The sequence below is a fragment of the Dunckerocampus dactyliophorus genome, chromosome 8 (genome assembly GCF_027744805.1).
Source record: "Dunckerocampus dactyliophorus isolate RoL2022-P2 chromosome 8, RoL_Ddac_1.1, whole genome shotgun sequence".
NCBI lineage: Eukaryota > Metazoa > Chordata > Actinopteri > Syngnathiformes > Syngnathidae > Dunckerocampus > Dunckerocampus dactyliophorus.
This window is the reverse complement of record NC_072826.1, coordinates 21,503,088-21,526,763: the sequence shown is the minus strand read 5'-3', so window position 1 is coordinate 21,526,763 and position 23,676 is coordinate 21,503,088. Positions and strand designations below refer to the sequence as shown.

At 39.6% G+C, this 23,676-nt stretch overlaps 1 protein-coding gene across 3 annotated transcripts in view; it reads left to right on the top strand.

Annotated features, from left to right (window-relative positions):
* gli1 (GLI family zinc finger 1) overlaps window positions 1-23,676 on the top strand; it is an 82,775-nt gene that overhangs the window by 33,478 nt on the left and 25,621 nt on the right. For 2 of the 3 annotated variants that reach the window (XM_054784044.1, XM_054784045.1), the window contains one exon: window positions 23,300-23,409. In XM_054784044.1, coding sequence (XP_054640019.1) covers window positions 23,339-23,409 — 71 coding nt within the window. In that variant the 5' untranslated portion in view covers window positions 23,300-23,338. Of the gene's footprint in view, window positions 1-16,690; window positions 16,712-23,299; window positions 23,410-23,676 lie in introns of those variants that run through there. The other variant, XM_054784046.1, reaches the window with a different exon arrangement.

Sequence of the window (23,676 nt, the reverse complement as noted above, 5' to 3'; positions counted from 1 at the left end):
GTATTACTTATATTATTTATATTTATGTATTATTTATATATTGTCTGTTTTTTAACATGTATCATAATATAAGTTGAAACGGATGGATAAATATATATAAAGAATATGTTTAATATAAATGGAAGGAGAATTTAGTGGGCTTTTATTCAAAAGGTCACTGCATTTAGTAGAACGCAAACATTTTTAAATGGCTTTTTTCAGTGAGAAGAATAGGTGAATTCAAAGAGTTTCATGTTGTAGGATTTTGCACAAATAAAGGTAATGTGCTGCAACTCGTGAGGGAAATGCAATTTGTAAACATAAGAATGGTGTATTTTGTTTGGGATTTTGAAGGGCACATTTAGGGCTGCAGATAACTTTTTTTTTTTATTATTAATCTGAAGCTTGTTGTTTCCATGAATCAAGCAATCAGTTAGGCCTCAGACGGAACAAATCGATATGAAGCAAACACAACAGTTAGTGTTTTAATCGAATACCAAAATAACTGTCAATTAATTGGATCATCTAATAATTGTTGCAGCGTTTAGCCACATTTTGTAACTGATGTGAATTTAGAGAGTCTGTTCTTACTACAATTTTGTTGGATTTATCGGAAAAAGACATCCACATATGCACATACACAAAACTGGCATTTGTCTGCTGGGTTCAGGAGGGTGTCTTTCTGTCTTTCCGCTAGAATTTGCAAAAATGAGTGTTTTCATTAGAATCCAGTTAAAATTTGTAACGCACTATAACTAGCACAAAACTGACATTTTATTTGTGTTTATTGTATTCTCAAGTGAGGCTGCTTTCACTTGGATTTCATAGAAATTTGCGCAAACAGCAATGCAGTGCAAAGTGGATATTTTGTCCACAAATGAGAGGTTTTCACTAGAAATGAGGTGAGATCTGTACAAAATGTAACACACTATAACAAGTACAAAGCTGACACTTTATTTGTATTTGTCCAGCCAACGGTGTGAGTGTGGTTTCACTAAACTTCAACAAAAATCTGCACAAAAAGCACCATAACAAGTACAGTAATCCATCTCCACTTCGTGCTTCGAATTATCGAATCACTCTGTCACCGTTTTTCAATATACAGTCATCCCCCCTCACTAATTGCAGTTTTTCAAAAATGTATTAATTAATAAATGATCGCTGTTTCGTGGTTGACCACGGCCTATTATTAGTCCAAAAATATTGAAAGACAAGTTATGTGTAGTATTATGGTCACTAGGCATCAGTAATGTTACTATGAAGAGACACAGATTACATTATCTTAACACTGCAGGGAGCCAGCCATGGCATGTCCAACATGATAGAGTAAAAAAAAGTTATCCTCCCATTTCGTGTGGAAGTGGTAAGTTTTGGGCTTCTTACTTTGTCCTTCTTCCCCACTCTGTTTTTCAATATACTGTCATCCCCCCTCACTAATTGCAGTTTTTCAAAAATGTATTAATTAATAAATGATTGCTGTTTCGTGGTTGACCACGGCCTATTATTAGTCCAAAAATATTGAAAGACAAGTTATGTGTAGTATTATGGTCACCAGGCATCAGTAATGTTACTATGAAGAGACACAGATTACATTATCTTAACACTGCAGGGAGTCAGCCATGGCATGTCCAACATGATAGAGTGAAAAAAAAGTTATCCTCCCATTTCGTGTGGAAGTGGTAAGTTTTGGGCTTCTTACTTTGTCCTTCTTCCCCACTCTGTTTGAAACACTTTCTTAAGTTTACAATAAGTAAATTGAAGAGTGTAACTATCTAGACTATAGGGGTGTTATTTCAGGGCTCTAATAATTGCAAAAAAACGTATTTACAAATTCATAAACAGGTTTTCTATGCTCTAACTACGTAAATATTTGATTTATAAATAAGGAATCCTACTTTGCAGAAATTCAGTTATCATGGTTGGGTCTGGACGCAATTATCAGTGATAAATGAGGGATTATTGTACAAATGTATTTTTTCTCTCTCACATGAACCAGCTGTTGTTTGTTGTTTGAAAAATATGCCCTAATCCCTTATATAGTTATATAATATAGCAACATTTTTATCTTTGTCTGACATGTTAGTGAAATCTCAAACAGAATATTCAAGCTAGCGATGATATTTTTTGGTACTATTTCTTACGAAATTACATTCCGCTCTTGTTTTGACCTTGTGCCGTCCTGGTAAGCGAGCGGCACAAATGTGTTCGACAGGAAGCGAGGCCAGGCTTGTAAAAAGTCAAACTACCACGAGTGTGTCGCTGCAGTTTAGCTCGTTGTTGTCAGGAAGCCTTTCTCTCCTCCACTTTGGATTGTTTTGTCATCCTCTCACTTTGCGGTGGCTCTGTTTTAGGCCTAATGTCGTTTTCTTAATGTTAGGTAGTCAATGTGTGACACGTGAATGACAACAGTGTCCCTCGGGGGGGAAGGAGCAGCACAGTGGAGCTCTTGTGCAAACAAAGTCTTCTTAAATGAAGGAGGCATTCCAAAATGATGGCCCCTCCTTTGTCCTGTGCAGTTCGAAACATTTGGCCTGTGCTAAATACTCCCCTCAAAGGGCTATATGTGTCCTTGCACCCTTAAGAGGGAGCATGCGTGGTAAGGTGAGATGCTAAGGGTGTGATATGAGTCGGAAACTGGGAATAAGGAGAAAAAATTAGGGGTGGGAGGGGTGCAGAGTGATTAACATTCATCCCACGGTGCAAACAAAGGGAGGAATGAAAAAAGGAGGAGGGGGGGTAAAAAGAAAAGAAGATTGTAAGCTTCAGCAGAATCCTCACCTCCCCTCCCCAATGGCTGCCTTTGACTCACAGCACAATTATCCTCGGAAACAACGCAAAACACGTAAAAAAGAAGGGGTGGGGGTGAGATAGATGCAGAGTAAAAGAGAGAGAGCATTAATTATTTGGCCAGCTTTTAAAGCCAGATTTGCTGAGGCAGGCTTCAACGAGGGGCGGCGGTGGGGCGGGGGGTTCAGCAATTGACTCAATTACAAGACAAACTCTCCAAGGGTCCTACAATGTGGACCCTGCAGACCCTCAGGTTGCCTGTTGATTTTTTGTTTTTTTACTTGAATCTTTGGCCCTCTTCAGGTGCCCCCTGGCAGACGCAGGAACTTCAGCCCTCAGCTTCAAGCCTTTCAGCCACTCAATCCTTTCCTCTTCTTCACCACCAGTGAAGAGGCGCATGAAGGCCAGCGAGCTTCTCTTTGTCAGCCAGAGAGCTGCTAATGAATACCAAACGTCTACTCACACTACAGCAGATGACAGTTAGAGCTGGACTTTTTTTTTATGTCATGCCAGGACAACTTCATGTAACATCGTGGAAGCGATTAGCATGCAAAAGTTATGTTTGCTGGCATTTTTTTAAATATTAGTGTGTCCTCTGGCGTCATAACATTTTTACACTGATGCACTGGAGAAAACTAAAAAAATTATTATTATTTTCTTGTAGTTAAAATAATGTTTACATAATTGTTATTTTCTTATTTATAGTAATTAAAAATATATTAATTGTAGTTAAAATAATACTGTTTTTATTGTATTCTTCATATTTATGAATAAACATTAGTAACATTCATACTCAGATAAACTTAACTTTCACTTTTACATTTTTATATTTACATATATTTATTATTTATAGATTTGACAAGGTTTCCAACCATTTCATTTCCTTTTTCATAAACCACAAACCGTTTCCATCCATCCGTTTTCTATACCAGCGGTTCTCAACTGGTTTGGCTGCGGGACCCATCGTTACCCCTCAGTGACCAGCGGTGACCCAAAAAGCGCACATTTTTCAACTCAAATTTCTCACGTATCTTCAATGTAAAGAAACAGTTTGCAGCACAACGTTAGCCGCAGCGGTGAGACACTGTCTTTCTCTTTGTGGCGCACTTTTCTCCAGCAGACATCTGCAGCTGTGTGTTGCACAGACCGGACGTTAATTCCCCACTGGATGTCCTTCCACTCCTGCTCAAGCAAAACAAAAACAAAGCATGCCGCTGGCTTGCGAATAGCACAGACAATATGCAAGGTGATTTCACCTCTATATGCATCCCTTTAACTGTTTGGAGGTACGTAAGAACTGGGGGGCTGTTTGAGAGTTTGACCCCGCAGTGATCAGGTGGCACAATACAGTGAGCAATGGTGACGCCAACAATGGAGCTCCAGTCCTTCTCTTGTCGGTCAAAAGGTCTGCTCAAGCATAGAGACGCTCGACGCTCCCTCCCTCTCTTTTTCTTCCACCTCGCTGTCATTCTTCTCCCTTTTCCATCCCCTCCGATTCCCTCCATCCCGCCTTTGTACGGGAGAAAGGAGGCAATGAATACCACACACAGACTCAGTGAGTCATCCGCTACAAAACAACGTTACGGCCGCCAGAATTTTTTTTTTTTATCCTCTTCTCAAGTGATTCACTCTTCCTTGTTTTTTTTCCTTTCTTTCAGTAGCTAAACTCTTTTTTTTTGTTTTCACATCACCGTGTTACATGCAAACTGCTATTATGCAATGTGTTTATGACAATGAAATCTTAAATAACCTAAGTTCTGTAGTGTATGCAGGGTTTTACATAGACAGATATTTTTGTCAACATGTACAGTAAGGTCCTGTCCACACGGGAACGTTCCTGAGATTTTTTTTTTTTGTGCGGGGTTGAAAAAAAGTTGCGCCCATACTGTGGTGGATTGTGAAAACGATGTAATATACAAGCACACCCGCGTGTGGCGCTGTGAACAAACACGCGGTCGGAACCACGTGACACACCAAATCATAGAAGAAGAAAACGTCTGTCGTCCTCTGCTTTTCAAGACTTCCGAGAAGATAAGATGACAAAATATGAGGAGAATGTCGACTAGCGTGAGTCATGTACGTGGAAATATTCAGCTATTATGTTGGTTTGTCGTCATAGCTCACTTCTGGTCGTGTGACGGCGGCGGTGAGTCGGTGATGTTGTCGTTTTCTTATTGCATGTATATGCAGCGACGACAAGTCAGCGTTCTCAGATTTTCGCACTCTGGAAGTTGTTTTCAAAAAATACACTTTTGGGTCACCCGGAATGGCGTTCTCGTGTGGATGACAGGCTGAAATGATCAAATACTTTGCCATTTTGATCTGAAAACGTTTCCGTGTCGATAGCCCCTGAGGGTCAAAAGTTTTAACACACTTTGCCATGCTATTGAATGACAACGTGTCTCCAAACTTTTGACCGGTACTGTACATTTCTAAACTATATTTAGTAATAAAAAATAGAGCCGCGACAATTAATCGATAAATAAATTAATCAATTATCCAATTAATCGCAATTTTTGGTATTTCATTAATTGTTTCGTGATTAAAAAATTTTAAATATCCTTAGATTTCAGCCTCTCAAATGTGATTTTTTTTTCACTTAGTCATCCATGAAATTCGACCTATTATCTTTGTGTTTTAGGTGAAGCAAGATAATATTTTGGGGTGAATGAGATGTGTTTTCTGCATTTAAAAAAACAGTCTATTTTCAGAGAAAAAAGTAAAAAACAAATAATTTCTCTACCAAAAATTGGCGAATGTGCAGGGATCCACTGTATACTTACTAATACTGTGTAAAGATATTTGTAGAAAAATCAATATAATACTATTTTTTTTTTATATTTAATGCAATTTCCACACATTTGTAGCTCTATTAAGAGAGGTATTGTTTGTTGACAACCAGCATTTGCATTAACAACCCCCCACCCTTTTTTTTAATGAGTCATTTGTTGCCCTTCAGTGATGTTAATGCATCTTAATTACGGCCCTGGTGGGAAATCTCACACACACACACACACACACACACACACACACACACACATCTAAGTACTTCAAAAACATCACTGATTGATTTCAAGTGTGTATTCATACAGCATATAGAGAATAATTCAGTACATGTGTGGGTCTTTATTTGTACGTCTGCCAGTAATACGACAATAAGCCAACAACATCTGGTGATGGAAGTAATAAATGCTGAGTGATTAATGAGCAATGCAGCCAGCAGCTCTTTGAAGGACCACACACATATGAGAGATCATTTTTGCATCGTATGGCAAACAGAAAGCATCCTACAGCCTGCATAGATTGCTACATGTGTATCTTTATACACATTTATGAGGTACAGTACACATGCGGGTGTTGACACTCTGTAGTAAACACTCCTCATACATTCAAGAAAACCAATCTGGGAAAAATATGATCCAGTATCTTGGAAAATCTGCAAACAATAATACAGTACCGTAATCTCTTGTTTAGCGTGATTAATTGGTTCCAGACACGGCCGTGATAAGTGAGTTCCCGCAAAGTAGGATGCCTTATTTATAAATGAAATATTTTCCTAGTTAGAGCATAGAAAACCTGTTTCTCACCTTCTAATTACAGTATTTAACCTTATTAGAGCCCTGTAGACATGAAATAGCACCCCTCTAGTCACCTTTACACTCCTATTACCCAATACAGTAGACACAATAAGAGAAAATAAGAGATTTAAAACATAAATAAGACTCGAGCCGAGTAGGGGGCGGACAGGAAGTGATGTTACAGCCCCAAGAGTAGCCTGAGTTGCCCCTGTTGAGAGATCATGCAAACAAAAGCTTGTTGTTCCAGTGATCGAGTCTGGTGCTTGTGTGTCACCAATATTACAATAACATTACTGACACCTAGTGACCAGTATAGAACACTACTTATCATCACAACATCTTAGAACACATGTTCCCTTATATTTGTATTTGAGTTCATTTAGTCATTTTTATGTGTGAAAACATGTAAAATTAGCTTAAATATGCATATTTGTGGACTAATACGACCACGAAACAGCGTAATTCTTCCACCCAGGGCCGCATACCGAAAAGTCAAAGGGTGCGCTGGCATTTTTACATTTTTAAACCAACCCATGTAGATATGCTGAGACTTTTTTTATATTTAGAAAGAAAAAAACGCCCCGCGTCTCAGCTTTGTGTTATTGGTGACAAAGTGTAGTATTAAATGTTTGAACTTTTTCTCCCTACATTTTCTCTTAATATTATGACTTTATGACTTTATTATGACTGTAATATTGGCCAAGTGGTTAGCATGATCAGGAAATCGGGAAGATCTGGGTTCGAATTTCCCCTTGGGTGTCTCTGTGTGTAGTTTGCATGTTCTCCCATTGCGTGCGTGGGTTTTCTCCGGTTTCCTCCCACATTCCAAAAACATGCATGTTAGGTTAATTGGTATGAATTAACCTAACCTAGGTTAATTCAATAATTGGTATGAATTAACCTAATATAGGTATGAATGTGAGTGTGAATGGTTGTTTGTCTATATGTGCCCTGCGCTTGGCTGGCGACCAGTCCAGGGTGTACCCCGCCTCTCGCCGAAGTCAGCTGGGATAGGCTCCAGCATACCCCCGCGACCCCCTAATTAGGATAAGCGGCATAGAAGATGGATAGATGGATGGATGGATGTTGTAGTATTAGAATTTTCCCAAACTTAATTTTCATATTTTCATATTTAGGGCTTAAAACTGGATTGTGTCGTGAGTGAACAATGGCAATTGAAGAGAGAAGGGAAGGGTTCTGGAGCTGATCTCATTTAATAATTACAACAGTCACTTTTATTAAGGGGAATGTCAACGTCAAGAAAGACCTCACAAGTAAAGACGTGCGTGACGGGCCACTAGTTGACACTGTCGTTTCATTACTGTGAGATTTTCACTTTGTTATTGTTTATAAAAATGAAGACAATCGCCTTCTTTTTTGGGCGGGGCGTGTTTGAAGCGTAGTAGTGTAGCTTCCCTCCTGCATTAGCCCCCTTTTTCAGGACACCCACCCGCCTGGCTGCACATACCTGTGGTTTCCTGCAACCCCCACTCCACCTTTACCCCCCCCCCCCCCCCCCCCCCCCCCCCACACACACACACACACACACACACTAACACACACTAACATGTATCAGCAACGTCTTTCCCTTCTTCTGCATGTATTAGCTGCGTATGAGCTAGGTAGAGGCGCACAAACCACAAACATTTCTTTGAACACCTTATAAGGAGATGAGTCGCCGGAGGAAATGGGGGTAGAAGAAGAGTTGGGGGTGGGGGGTAATGATAGATGGATAAAGCAGATGAGGAGTGCTTGATTCATGCAGCTGGCTTGCAGCTGTGGACGGCAGCAGCTCGCAATAACGTATGTGTGCTCTATAAACAACAAAGTAAGTTGTAAATCTTCCATCTACGACTAATTAATTATCACTCTTTTCTCTGCGTCCTCTCTGTGCTCATCGCTGTCACCACCAGCGCCCCTTTTATTTTTATTTTTTCCAAAAAATGTCCCCACTTGAGCCCCAAAACCAGATAATTATGCCCTGGGTTTACACAAGCGCCGCAGTGATTATAAGAAAAATAATAATCCTAACAGTCTTTGGGTGGGCAGGCCATATTTATAGGCTTTATGGCCTGCTGAGACTTCTATATTCCTGAGCTGTGCAACAGCTGGAGGCACAGAGGTGGAAAACTTGCAAGGAAAACCAGGAAGAGCGTGCGTGGGCGGACTCCTGATGCATGTGTGCGGCAAAAAGCGGGAAAGACAAAGACGAGAGACAGTCCTAGACAAAGACATGGGTGTAAATGACGTGAGCGTGGATGGATGCTGGGGAAGCTCTCAATGGGGCGAAAACAGGAGGTAATGTAAGACGCTGAGAATGAAAGCTTTAATGGAGAAAGAGATGTTGTCTTGCTTCATGTGGCATTTATAGAGCATTAATAGTTGAGTCGAAGATCATACAGGTGGCCCTGGACTGTAAGTGGAGTTTTAGCTCCTAAGTCACTCACACTGTACACAGAACACACAAACAACATCTAAAATACTGTAATAACCTTGCTTTTATTCACCGCATTCTTGTCCTGCGTGTGGCACGCATTCTTCCGGAAAAAATGAATTACATTTTGAATTAATTTACGGGCGTGTGTTTGTAAACGTCATCACACAGAACGTCGTAAACCGAGGACCCTTGGGAGTCTGCCACAAGTGCCCCACCGAAGGACAGGACAGAAGCAGAGTTATACAAACGGTATCAGGGCTTTATCAGGTGCAAGGACGTATTCTGGGTTAATCAGAACCCGTTGACGTGGAAATGCCATTGAAGAAACTTGCTTTTGAAGACTTTTGCACGTCTCAAGCCACAAGCAAATAGTCATAACAAAGCGTAGTTTGTTCTTCTAGCAAATCAGTCTGACATTAATGTATAGTAGCATAAAATATAACATTTCCATTACACTGTTTAGTATAGGTAGATGTCACAGATATGAGTGGAAACATTAACCAAGGCGATACATGTAAATGTGTCTCGAGGAATTCCAGCAAATAAAATATTCAGCCCACTTTTGGCATACATACTGTGTGTTAGGGTACCAGTCACAGTATTACAACATGGTGAGCATTTTATTAGGGCGTAGGATCTCATATTCTCATATAACAGGGTTTCCCTACCTTTTTGACGACACGGACATCATGTTAAACCTCTGACAGGCCGACAGTGCCATATATTATAAGAACTGTTGGCGTGTAGTAGTGATCATGGACTCACCATTCACTCAGAGGCAAGTCAAGTATTTGATTGCACATATACAAATACAGTAGTAGTACCTCGCATAACATAAACCTCCTTTTATGTAAATTCCACTGAACGTAAATAATTTATGTAAAGTTTTTACATTTTCCATGACTAACAGAGTGCACTTGGTGATGCCTTCTGACGCTTCACGCTCTCATTGGCTGATTATCGGGGCACCGCCTACGCTCTCATCTCATTGGCTGATTATCGGGGCACCGCCTACGCTCTCATCTCATTGGCTGACTTATACAGCGCGTACGTGAGTTTGTGTGAGAGACAAGCTTCTCCCTTCAACCTCCTTCCTCATCGTAGTCGCACTTAAACTAGTTTTTCAGTTTTATTCATTTACAGTAATCTTATTTATTACCTTATTTTATATTGGAATGTTACTCTACTATGTTTATGCTAACGTTTTCTTATATTTTCCCACCATATTAGGTGGACTTTGAATATTTTGAAGGGCCAAAGAGGTGAGTTTGGGAAGATCTTGGAACAGATTAGGCTATTTACATGTATTTTACGCTTCGTATTACGTAAAAACCCTATAACGTAAACGTTCTCGGAATGGATTATTTACGTTGTAGGGGCGTCTACTGTATACTAATTATATATATATATATATATATATATATATATATATATATATATATATATATATATATATATATATATATATATATATATGTATACAATTTTATATTATATACAAATGTTATCATATTTTAATATATATATGATTGAATTTGATCATATTTTAATATATATATATTAAAATATGATCAAACTTGTTTGTCAAACTTTGTTTTTTCACAAATTTTGATATACGTATAGGCAATTATATGTTTTTATAGTTTTTTTTTTATTTATAGTGATAAAAAAAACACTAGTTTTAAGTAAAAGTGCAATAGGCGTGTACTTGCTCCAAGTTCCTAAAGGGGTTTTACAAAGCATCGCTAATTATCTTGTGACAAAGGTGTGTTTCTGAAAGGAAAGCGTGATGTTTACTATACTCGTTTTGTGGCTTAACCCAGTCAGAAGTCACTTTTTCACACCTTGTCTGTGTTGCTGTATTGTAAACTTCCCTCTGTCAGGCTTCTCACCCTGTCAAAATGTTAGCCTGAGACGTTGATCCCTTGTTGCTACACAGCCAGAGTGACTGATGACAGACATGGACGCACCGGAAGCTTCTGACGCCTCCTCCTTGATTTGGCTACCAACAGTAATGAGAGGAGAGCAAACGTGGCGCTTCTTGTACGGCATTATAACATTACTGAAACATTTGTAACATTTGTCTTTTTGGCTCGATGCAAAGATGCTGGCATCACACCGCCATTGCTCATGGACAAGAAACATAACCAGACCGGTCATCCTCATAGACATGTTCAATTGGATCTACAAGTATACAGTACATGCAGACATTAATTGCATTTCCTGTGTTTATTTGTAGCAGTTTTAACAAGAACACATATTTGTGGGCTTTATCGACTTCTGTGTGCGCCTTAAAATGTTGTTGTGAAATGCGTGTTATACTTGTCGTACTGTTGTTTACAAGGAGCTCATCAGCTCTATTAAAGCAAGTGCAGCAGTTTGCACGTTACCGGTATTACAACATTGGTTCTGTTGCTGCTGTGTTGTAGCAGTATACAGTAGGGATGCGCCAATTGATCGGCCACCGATCAGTATAAATGCCTTCCAAAGCCGACCACAAAAACCGATCACCTGCGGCTCGTACTATTGTAGCCTGCAGACTCAGAGAACCTTGTGTGTAGTTTAGTGTCCCCCTCCCTCTTTCCTTCAGACGACCCAGGCGTGCAGCGGCAAACCCAACATGTCTGCTGTGTCACGGGTAGGGTTGCCAACCGTGAAAAGAGAATTGTCCCATATTTATAAACAAAATGACGCGTCCCGTATTCAGCTGACAAGGGAGGCACTTTAGCTCATATTCCCGTGAGAATCTAAACTAGTCTGTAAAATGTCAGTGGCTTCAGTTTGACAGCTCGCCACAGGCGATGCCAGCGCGTCTGATCACTCCCCTAGCAAACCTACTGTTTTGCCCTTACACTTTTCTGGCATCATTGTTTACACGTTTTGCGTGGTTACACGTTACGCGTAGTTTTGCGTAACTGTCACTCAACCTTACAATGGCGGCAGCGAGCGTCATCCGCTTAGCTTCCGGTCTTTGGGCTCCAAATGTGACTTTTTTTACCAAAGTGACATTTTAGTTTGGAGCTCATTTTTGTCCCACAGGGAAGCTACAAGTGGATATCACGTTCACATACTAACTTTTGAAATGGTAATGTCAAAACTGAAACTTTTCAGTGAACAACTTTGCTCTCTTGTTATCATTATTACTAATTATGTCTTGTTCTCAAAACACTGTTTGTTTAATGAACATCAACATGGTGTCCTCATGATGGTGTGACTACCACAGGGGTCTCCTATCTTGCCAGCTGATTTTGAGTAGCTCACCAAAGGGTCAAAGAATATTTGCTTCAACGCTTAGTAGTTTTTTATTATAACTGTTGAATTCATACTCTATGCCTTTATATAATGACAAAATGACCACAAAATAGCATAAAGACGATGGCCACACTGTTTGAGTGAGTGATGTGCTTGATAAATTGCAATTTAAATGTTTTATTTATGGCTGATAAATAAAATGCAAATAGTTCACAGCTCTAATAGTGATGAAAATTGGACACCCCTGCAACTTGAACACTCAATTTATTCAGATTTCTGTTTAATAAAGATGTTTATTTGTATTATTTTATGGAATGGAATGAATGGATAAAGCTCGGTATGTGTGGTCATGTGATGACCTGCGCCCTGCTCCACAGAGCAACAAGCTTGCTGGCTCAGTATGTCCGCGGTCTGGAATTACTTCCAAGTTTTGCCTTGGATTGTAAATACAGTGGAACCCAATGTTGCCTCGGTTTACGTATATTTTCGTATTGTCGTGTTATTTATACAGTGTTCCCTCATTTAAAGGTTCCCAAAATAGCTCGCAATAAGTGAAATCCGTGAAGTAGCGAACTGAATTTTTGTACAATTATCATATATGTTTTACGGCTGTAAAATCCCTCATCATACACTTTTCTCGGACAGGCAATAAGATTTTCTTACATTTCTCTCTTGTTTAAACACTCCCTAAAAAGTTTAAACCTTTGTTTGAATTTTAATGATCAACCTTAATGATCAACACAAGAAATGATTAAGTCAGTCACGCATATTTCACTCCTGTGGCTGTGCCTTTTCGTCCTGGCGCCGTTCCGCTGTACTGGAGCGTTTTTGTATCCTTGTTAAAATATACTGCTGCAGAGGAACCGAAGATTCATTTACAAGCTATCAAGCAAGCAAGCTAGTGATGATACAGGAGACCTGGCAGGACACACAAAGGAGATTGATTGACAATAGTCTTCACTTAAAAAAATCTGCGAATCCGCGAAAGGAGAACCGCGATAGAGCGGGGGAACACTGTACACTGCACGAGTCCAACTGTGTTCTTAATGTTTTTTTTTATCACAAAACGGCCTTGGTTTATAACAAGAAGCTAGCTTGCTAAGTTACAAAATGGCAACATGGCCCGTCTAAAATTCATTTTTATAGGTTTATATGCATAAAACAATTCTAAAATGCATATAAACGAAAAATGAAAGGGATGAGGTGAAACTTTAAGGTTAATTTCACCTTCACCGGAGACGTGGTTCTTGATGTGAGTGTTGCCAAAGACACGATGTGCCAGTGAGACACTCATGGCAACTCAGAAAAGTGGTGTCCATGTTGATCTTGCTGCCACATCATGTCTTTGGCAACAATCACATCTTCCAGTAAGGAAAAAGTAAGCTTAAATGCTCATCTATCCCTTTCATTCATCATTTATATGTATTTCTATGCATTTTGAATTGTTTCCTGCATGTAAAACTCTAATTGTAAACTATAAAAACGTGTTTTTGTGTTAACATTTTTGGCTTTCTGGAACAGATTAATTGGATTTACATTATTTCTTATGGGAAGCATTTTATTCAGTTAGTGTCTTTTTCGGTTAGAGACCGACCCTCTGGAGCAAACTAATGACGCTAACCGAGGTTCCACTCTATGCGAATTGCAATGACTGCAAAGCGCTCGTTATGCGAGGGGGGGAGTAAGGCGTCTTCCTCCATTTGTTAGAGGGAAGATTCGCTGCATGTCGGAAATTAAGTGGTAGACAGTATCAGAAGCTAATCTGTAGTATCTCGAATTATTAAAGTTTAAAGAGTATCAAGGTAAGGGTAAATAAATGCTCTGGCTAGAATTTGAGAATTGACGGTAGGCTCAAATGATACAACATGGCTGTGGTCTGCCATTGTTGTTTAACGTGTAAAAAAATAACAACATAACCCATTTTTAGGCTCCAAAATACCGCATGCCATGATCCATGTAAGTAAATAACGCACAACGTAATGACAATAACAAATAAAGGATAAGACCACGGCTGCTTATAGTCAGGTTGTTGACGTGTCACAAAGATGTTTACTCCTGTTTGATAGCCTTGATAGTCGAGGGGGACTTCAAGTCAGTCAGATGAAGAATCTGCAAGGAGACATGACGCTAATCTGCCTCGCAGCAGGCCAGCGAGTAAAGGCTTATTTTGTACACTACAGTGATGTCTCCAGGCCCCCCCACCCATCACATTACAGCAGCTGCAAGGAATTCACAAAGTAAAAAAGGCTGAAAAGAGAGGGGTGGGTGCATGGGGGAAAAAGGGGGGGGAGCAAAAGAGGAGAGTCCATGTCGGGAGGGGTGGGGTTAGAAAAACAAAACCAGAATTTCAAAACAAAGTTTACCACTGAAGGAAAACAAGAAGGCCACAAAAAGTCAGTGGGTGACGAGGGAAAGGCGGCGAGAGGAGTTAAAGAAAACGAGGTAGGGTCTGGTCCGTGGTTGGACGAAAGCTCAGGCCCCGCCTTCCTTCTCTCCCTCTCTCCCTTCTTTCTGGGCTCCAGCCTTAACACAACACAATCCTCCGCAAGCCCGGCCACATCAGGAACGGCTGGCTACATTATAACTGCCATTATCGTCTCCCTAAGTCATAACAGCCCCAGAACACCCACCTCGACGGGCTGCAGCGCCGCCACGAGGGGGGAGGAGTGAAGGAGGGAGGGGAGGTGAGTGGATGGGGGGGCAGAGGAGGAATGAGCCCAAGGAGAGAGAAAAGAAAGAGAGGGAGGAGGAAGGAGGGTGGAGTTCACTGGGAGGAAGGAGGAGATAGCAGACAGAGATACTCAGTCGAGAAAGATGGCAGTAGGGAGCAACGTCAGGACATGTGGGTCTCACGGGTTGACTGGAAATGACATGGGTGATTCCCCCAGTGGATTGTGCTCAAAACATGTACAATCCATGTTTTGTACATGTAATACGGATATCCTCAAAGTTCTATCATCTTTACTCAAATGGTCAATGACCAACGACTTATGGCCGTGCGTCGGACCACTTAACACCTAAAGTACGTCACGTTTGACCAGTGTGAGTGCACTGAATCGTGCCCAGGTGAGTTATGGCTTCGGGTTAGGCACGATTCCATGTGATACAAATACAATGAAAAAAAAATCAGAATTACAAATTGCAGTCATATAGCTGAATAGAATGCATCATTTATTTAATGCCATCGCTCTTCCTGCAAGTATTGACAGTGGCAACTTTGTGCAAAAGGAAGACGGACTCCAGAAGGACTCCAAAACTGATGAAAAATAGCCAGTATAGATGTGATGCGACAAGCAAACTTGCCATGACATGAATGCTCAAGTGTGAGTGCAGTCCAGCGGGAGGGAGGGAGAATCGCAACCGCAAGTACGGCACAGTACGAGTGGCCTAGTGGGCAGGCTGCTCCGAGTCTGAGTCTGCACCCAGATGCCGTTCCAAACGGACCTAGACCTACAGTTAAGTAATTAATGGGGTATTTTAAGTTTTGATGGGGCGCTTCTATTTTGACTGGCTCAGTTTTTTAGGCTTTATGGCATTGATTGATCAGTTCAGGAATACTTACAATTCAGGATACTTGCCCGCCAATCAAATCTCTGCATTCCAGGCGCATTAAATAACATTACCACTCTAAAAACAGAGGCAGATGAAAGCCTAGAGAAGCCAAGCGACTTCCGACACGGAAGTGAGTGAAAGAAGATAGAAACAGGTGATAGATATGGAGAAAGAGGACAGAGAGGCGAGTTAGAGATACGGGGCAAGAAGAGCGACAGGAAAGACGAGTGATACATAGAGAGAGAGAGCAGAGAGAAGAGGTAGAGATACGGGGAAAGATGAGAGATACAGAGAGAGAGGACAGAGAGATGAGTGGGAGATACGAGGGATTTGGAGAGAGAGAACAAGCCAAGAGAAAAGTAAACACAAGAGGAAAGTGGACAGCAAAAGAAGAGCTTTCAACCCAGAATGGACACACTCATTTACGTGCATGCTATGCCCGGAAGAACAAAACCAGTATGTCTCATTTGCTCGGAAATCGTGGCACTCATAAATGTGAAAATGTAAAACTATGAGACAAAGCACAAAGTTCTTCACCAAACGTACCCACTCGAGTCTGAAGTGAGGTCATTGAAAATAAGCAGTCTCAGAGCCCAATATCAACAATCCACCCCCAATCCTGACCCAATCATTCACTGCCCAACAGCTACTAATAAATGTTCCCGCAGCCTATTCCAGTCCAGGTTTCAAAGCCTGGCAGGACAAGCCAAAGCTTGACTGTCAGGGTCAAGGCAGGGGCTGAACCTACCCCAGCTGACTCAGGGTGAAAGGTTAACCACACCCTAGACTGGTTGTCAGTCTTTCAGGCAGGGTGAAAGTCAAGCTGTGTGAACCACTACACCACCAGTGGCCCTGATATATTGCCGCTTAAGTGGATGGGCAACCTTGATGCTTTGCATTTTCATTGTTAAAAGTAGTAAAAATTACCAACCCTCTTTTTTGGAGCAATATTTTTTAACACAAAATCAAAGATATTTTGTCAATAAAAAAAGAAGTTTGGCGGCTTATCCCCAAGTGAGTCAGAGCATTTCTTCCTGTCACTCACTCACACCAGAGACCTGGAGCGATGGAAACTAAAGTGTCTCAAGGGGACAGACGAGGAGGACCAAAAGAGCGGCCAGTACTGGTGGGCGTGTCTCCTCTCTCTTTTTCTGATGTTCATTTTCCCTTTCATTGTGATGGCTTTCCTTTTCCTTGGCGCACTGCCACTTGGGGGACATAATGAAGTGTAAAAGTGAACTAATAAGCAAGGTGTATTCTTCCTCAGTGTGGCTGCGTATTCTTCCACCCAGCACGAGGCACACACTGCCTTCTTGTGCTATGCATGGCATGTTCTGCTGTCACACTCTGCAAGTACTTCTCAAGCGAGTCCCATGTTTACGGACCAAATCTGTCAGGCATTGGTACTGGGGTTGTGGGCTGAAGTCCAAAATGCAGACACCTTGGTGTGAGCAAAAGACGAGAATGTATTGATACTCCAAGTACGTGGATATCGAAGCAGTGGGGTCAGGCAGGGAAGAAGGTGAATCACACACTAGAGCAGGGGTGTCCAAACTTTTTCTTGAGAGAGCCGCATGCTTCAATATTTTTATTAGGGCTGTCAATCGATTAAAATGTTTAATACTGATTAATCACATTTTGTTCATAGTTAAATAACTCATAATTAATCACAGTTAACAGCAGATAGATGTTTTTATCCATAATAAGTGTGCCTTTGAAAGATCATTTTAAAGCCTTTAATAAACCCATCACCATGAGACTGGATCATTTTTTTTAAACAGATCAACACAAAATGGACCTCAATGTATAAAAAACACACAAAATGTACAAACACCAGACATTGGTAAGGTGAACTAACATAACAAATAAAGGTTTGCAAAAAAAAACCCAACAACTAAGTGAAATGAAAACAGGGTGTCAGAAAAATAAATATTGACAACCTACAAAAAATAAAGTGGTAAAGCTCAAAAACAGTCAGTAGTTTACAGAAGTAGGACCTTGCAGATATACTGTAGTGCAGTCAGGCTATAGCTTATACTTCACTTCCAAACACTCTTTTACACACATTTTATCACACTTTCCTTGGTCTGGTGACTTCAACAACGTGGAAGTATTGTAAAATACAAGTTTTACATTTCACAAACAGCACAAACGCTAATAAATAATAATAATAACACAAATTAATTCCTGCACGAGCCTTTCCTGCTATCTCAGTTAGCGCTGCATGTGTGCTCACTCACTTCCGCCTTTGTGATAGAAGCCCTCTAGATAGCTGTCCTGGATTATGCCGGCCGTTAACTAGCAGCTCATAACCCAAATGTTAGGTCGCAGCAGAGAGACTGCTCGTAAATAAAAAAAACACTCCTTAGTTGGGATGCTCGTACATGCCAATGTTGCACTGTATAAAAGACAAGAAAAAATACCTGTTGTGCTCCAGCAGTTTCTCCATCTGAGTCCAGCAAGTGGCATTTGAGACTCTGTGACAACTCAACTCACAACGACAGTTGCTTTAAAGCCATGGGTAACGTTCAAAATACCCTTTTATTTGTCCGTGCCTGTTCAATATTGGTTCCCGCTTGTGGCTCAACATTAACACGAACTTTTCTCAAAATACGATGTGGGCCGACGGTCAAACAGGAGGACGTGCGCACATTTAATTGTGAAAAAATAGTGGCGTTAAAGGGAACTTCCGTTAAGTTAACTTATCGCATTAACGCAGCCCTGATTTTTCTATATGTGTTTTTCTTTTATTTAAAGGCTAAAAAACATTTAAAATATATGTAAAGCCAAAGCTTTGAGTTATTCATTATTAGTGTCAACATTTCAGCTTTTTTCTTCAATTGGATTTGCCATCAAAGATGATGCAATGATACCACAACCAGGCCTTCTAAGGACGCATACATCAGGACGCTGCAATAAGTGGATGCAAAGTAGCAGTAGAGGGATCCTGACTAAAATTCACTTTTTGATAAATGAATGGGAACACGTTTGTAGCCACGAAACGTCATCAACAGAAGACAACCAGACGTTTTAAAGACGGCAGCTGAAAGATCTTCATCTATGTCGTGTAAATTCAGCAACAACTCGACGGCTTAAATTTGATTTTGGCGATCCAGTAAACACCCATGCTGTGTATTTACATTCCCAACTGGGAGCAGGATTGACACAAGGCTCTGTACAGGACAAAAAAGTCTTACTTTGTGACATCTTACGCAAAATGTGCAAGGTTAAGATATGCAATGGGGCGTTTTTGGGATGTCTTTGACCCGTGTGATCAGCGACCCGAGGAAATGGCTGTCCTTTCTGGAGACATTGCGCTCACAGGAAGGAGGGCAAATGATTTAGGGAAATGTTACCCAACATAAATGATATCAGAGCACAATGGTCAAATTCCAGGATGCTGCATGTGTGCCTCTTCTTAGTCTTCCCAACCGTAAGCAAGGACGACTGCACTTTGCATTTAGCTTGCACGTTTCTGAAATGTGGACCTTGATAATGATGTCGGAAAGCAGGATCATGTGCTGACAGAATCCATTCCTTTCCAATTGGTAAAATTTGGGTAGGCAACATAAGTCGCTGTGCCACAGTGAAGCGGACTTGTTTAGTCGCACGTGATTTATGGCCCTGAGGGTTTTAATATGCTGCTGCTCCGATCCCTCTCAAAGCCAGTGCCACAAAATTACCCAGGCCGGTAAAGTCCCTCTCACTTTCTCATGGACTTATTGGCCAAAAATAGGACAATGTCTTTCAAAAAGAAAGACTTTTATTGTGGAACATATGCATGTTCTGAGGATTGCTACAGTGCACAGTGCATAACCTTTTGCTCTTTTTATACAGTATATTGTGCCATTTTATCAGCAATCTTTATCTGTATAGCTTCAGCCGTTTCTTGGGAGAATTTAATAAGATGAGATAAAAAATCAAATCAAATAAAGAAAAATAACAAATAGCTCTACCTGCATAAATAATGGCAAAATAGGTACAGTATATACTGTATATATAAAATATGCTGTATATATAAAAGATGCTTTTTCAAGGAACTTTTTAGTTGGAAAGCAGGATTTAATTATTTTTTTTAGCAATTAAAATACCTGAAAAAAAATGAAACCTGTAAACAAACAAAAACGAAAATAATGTAAAAATCGGATAAAACACGAGAGTGAATTACATTTAATATATATTTATTCTAAACATAATTAAATTAACTCAACATGAATAAATAAATAAAGAAATCAAATTAGTTCATTTATAAATTAATGTAGGATTGTTAGATGTAGTCATTATTGAAATAAAAGAAAAGAAGGAGGACATAAAAATAAATGAATTGTTTTATTAGATGTTTCTTAATAGCAAAGTCGGGATTGTTTTGCAATCATGTGGTTACTAAATAGCCTTGTTTATATGTAATATGTTCTTAGTTTATTCGATTTTTTTACAACTAATTTACATTGATACCTTTAAAACCTGAAAACTAAAATAATAAATTGAAAAATTGAAAAACACCTTGTAAGCAATAATAACTATATTAAATCAACATTAATGCACGGATGTTACACGTCACTGAAATAAAATCATTTATAAAAAGTACATCAAAATACAAGACTGCAAGGTTTTATTAGATGCTTGTAGTAGCAACGTAGGGTTTTCTTTTTTGCTATTATGTGGTTAGAAAATAGCCTCGTTCATATGTAATATATTCTTATTTTAGGTATTTATTTATTTATTTACAATTACTACAGTCATTTATATTGATACCTTTAAAACCTGAAAACAAAAAAATAAATAAATTGATAAAAGCATTAGATTAAATCACCTTGCAAACCGGTAATAATGATAATAAATCAACATTTTTAATAAATTAAAGCAGGCATGTAACAGGTTATTATTCATATAAAATAAGAAGAAAAAGTACATAAAAATAAATGAATGCAATGATTTTTTTTTAAATTAGATATCTTAATAGCAAAGTAGGGATTTTTTTTTTGCTGTCATGTGGTTAGTAAACTGTCCAGTTTGTATGTATGAGCTTTTTGTTTTTATTTTTTTTACATTTTATATATTTTGTGAATAAGCCCCAGCATACCCGCAACCCAAGTGAGGATAAGCGGCATAGAAGATGGATGGATGGATGGATGGATGGATGGATGGATGGATGAATAGATGGATGGATGGATGGATGGATGGATGGATGGATGGATGGATGAATGGATGGATGGATGGATGGATGGATGGATGGATGGATGGATGGATGGATGGATGAATGGATGGATGGATGGATGGATATATTTTCTGATACATTTTTAAAAATTAAAGTAGTTTTTTAATTTCCTACTACGGTAACTTATCTTGATACCATTAAAACCTAACAATAAAATTAAAAAATATATATTTTTAAAGCATTAGACCAACCATCACCTTGTAAACAGATATAATAATAATAATAATAATATAGTTAGTTTAATTAGTAACAATTTACTTCAGTAACAATTTACATTATTCACACCAAATAGCACATTTATCACACCAAACACACACACACACATTGTAGTGTCCAGCTAATACACACCTGCCACTGCTCTTACGCACTGCAACACAATCATAGTGTCACCGTATTTGCAGACTTGTTGGGCACTCCAATATTATCATACACCCTGGCGAGACAGACAGGTGTGTGCGTGCGTACGTGCGTGTGTGTGTGTGTGTGTGTGTGTGTGTGTGTATGCGCCCCTTCATGGCATTTATGAGTTTTGGACAGCTGAAGTGCCCGTGGAGATCTCCATTTAGCACTTGCAGCTAATTATCATCCATACATCCCAAGCCAAGGCGCATACATGCAATTACCACCAGGGCCTCCTGTGTCATTTAGCCACTTGCTAAGTTTACACACCAATCCCTCTGAGGCTTAAACAGCTCCCCGCTGCCCTTTTAACACTTGTGCAGCAGCGACATAACAGTCATGGCAACAACACACACTCTTTCATCCTCAGCCGACACCACTTTTCTCACTTGTCGCATGGGAACGTCGGCGATACGATCGTCTGCTTCCACAAGAAGCCGGGTCAGAGGTGTTTAGAGGAAGAAGCAGCACCAACGCGTCCTGTTGCTGGACATAACACTAGCAATACATTTCGGATGATTCGTCTCATGAGATCCTGTACAGAGATAATGGTGCTGCGTTTATTATTCTGGTAGTTTGCAGTGGACTGTAACTGCACTGCGTCATATTTTGGTCACCTCATGTATCTGCTGTATCTCATACCAATGAGAACTAGTATTAGTATTGCTAAAGTTGTAAACATACGAGAATAAAGTGTAAATAAAGTGTTTGCAAGAAAAAGTTCAGTTTTTTCTCCAAAAACGGCACATTGTCCAGAAAAGTTGTACATTTTCGAGAACAGTATCAAAGTTGTAATCCTATACATTTAGTCGTGTTTTTCCTAGAAATTACGGAGCTCATTTTCACTCTTAAGATGATTCGCCAATCTCTCACTCATATGATGAGTCTTTTTTCTGAAAAATATTTGACTTCTTCTTTACTAAAAAATTACTCTTCCACAAAAATATGTCTTTGTGAAAAATACACAGCTTTATAGTGGTACGGTTTCTGTTTTAAATTTATTCTCGTAAGTTTCCAACTTTAATTCTTGTGAATTCATAAGTATACACTCTTATCTGTTACCGTCACACTCACATATTACGACTTTTTCTCAAATGCAGTCTATCTATCTCGTCTAGCTCATCTATCGCGGTTAATTGGTTCCCGACCGAACCGCGATAAGTGAATTTTCGGCAAAGTAGGATTTCTTTAAATCGAATATTTTCATAGTTAGAGCATTGAAAACCTGTTTATGTCATTCTAAATATGTTTTTTACTACTATTAGAGCCCTATAGACTTAAAATAGCACCCCTATAAGCACCTTTACACTCCTATTCTTTTTGTTTACACCACATTGCGCAACATTTACGACTTGACTTCACAAAATTATATGACTTGTATGTTTCTGACATTTATTCTTTTGACACTTTTTTTTACATTTACTGTATGTTTTTTATTCTCTCATGACTTTTTTCTTGAAAATTTGCATCTTTAAAAAAAAACAACATTTTCACAAAAATATATGACATACGACTTTCATTCCAAAAGCACGCAACTTTTCAACTTGAATTCTTCACGTTGAAAAGTTTCTTGTCTCATCCGTCACACGCATATTGGGACTTGTTCTGTTTTGTGAAAAGTCTGACTTTTTTTAAAAATTCTTATACGTTCTAGTAAGTTGTGTTGTGAGTTATATTATGACTTTTTCTCATAAAAAAATAATAACTTCTTTTTTTTAAACAGACTTTTCTTGAACTATTTTCACAAAAACATGACATTCTTGCAAATATACAACATTATTCTTCCAAGTTTACGTTTTTGTCATTTTGTCATTGCATGTAAAATCCTGCTGGTTGTTGACATCCAGTCCGGAGTCTACGTTGAATTGTGCTTCTATAATTCCTACTTTCCTTCTACTTGTAATTGAAGGTATTTAGCGCTGCGTTTGAAAATAAACTCAGCTGTTTGCTGTGTTATTAACATCCTACACATCCATCTTCTGGCCCACAATTGTTTTTGTCTTTTCTGCTGTGGTATATTTTAGTCAGCTTTGCTTTGTTTAGGTTGCGCTGGGCCAAGCCCTGATCGTATCCTTCTGTGTCTTTTTCTTCTGTCAGGTTGTCAGCATAAGGCGAGCAGCGGGCCTCTGAGCGCCGATGCCAGTGGACATGCAGCCACACCAGGGCCTGTACCAGTATGAGACCTCACCCAGCCAGCCCTCCAGAGGGTAAGGAACACAACCAGCGTGCTCCTCCCCAAAAGCACTGTTATTTTTGTTTTGTTTAGTTCTTGGTTTTATTAACTGCCTTTTCCGGAACCGACTTTCTTCAGGCTTCTGTTTCTGTTTGGCTGGAATGGCTGTCGTGTTTCCGTGTCACCTGTTGCTTTGGGAGTCTTTTGACGGGCTGCAAATCCACATCCATCATTGTTACAATTAATGCAGATCTGGACAGAAATAAGTGTTATAAAAAAGCAAAAAAAAAACAGCAAATGT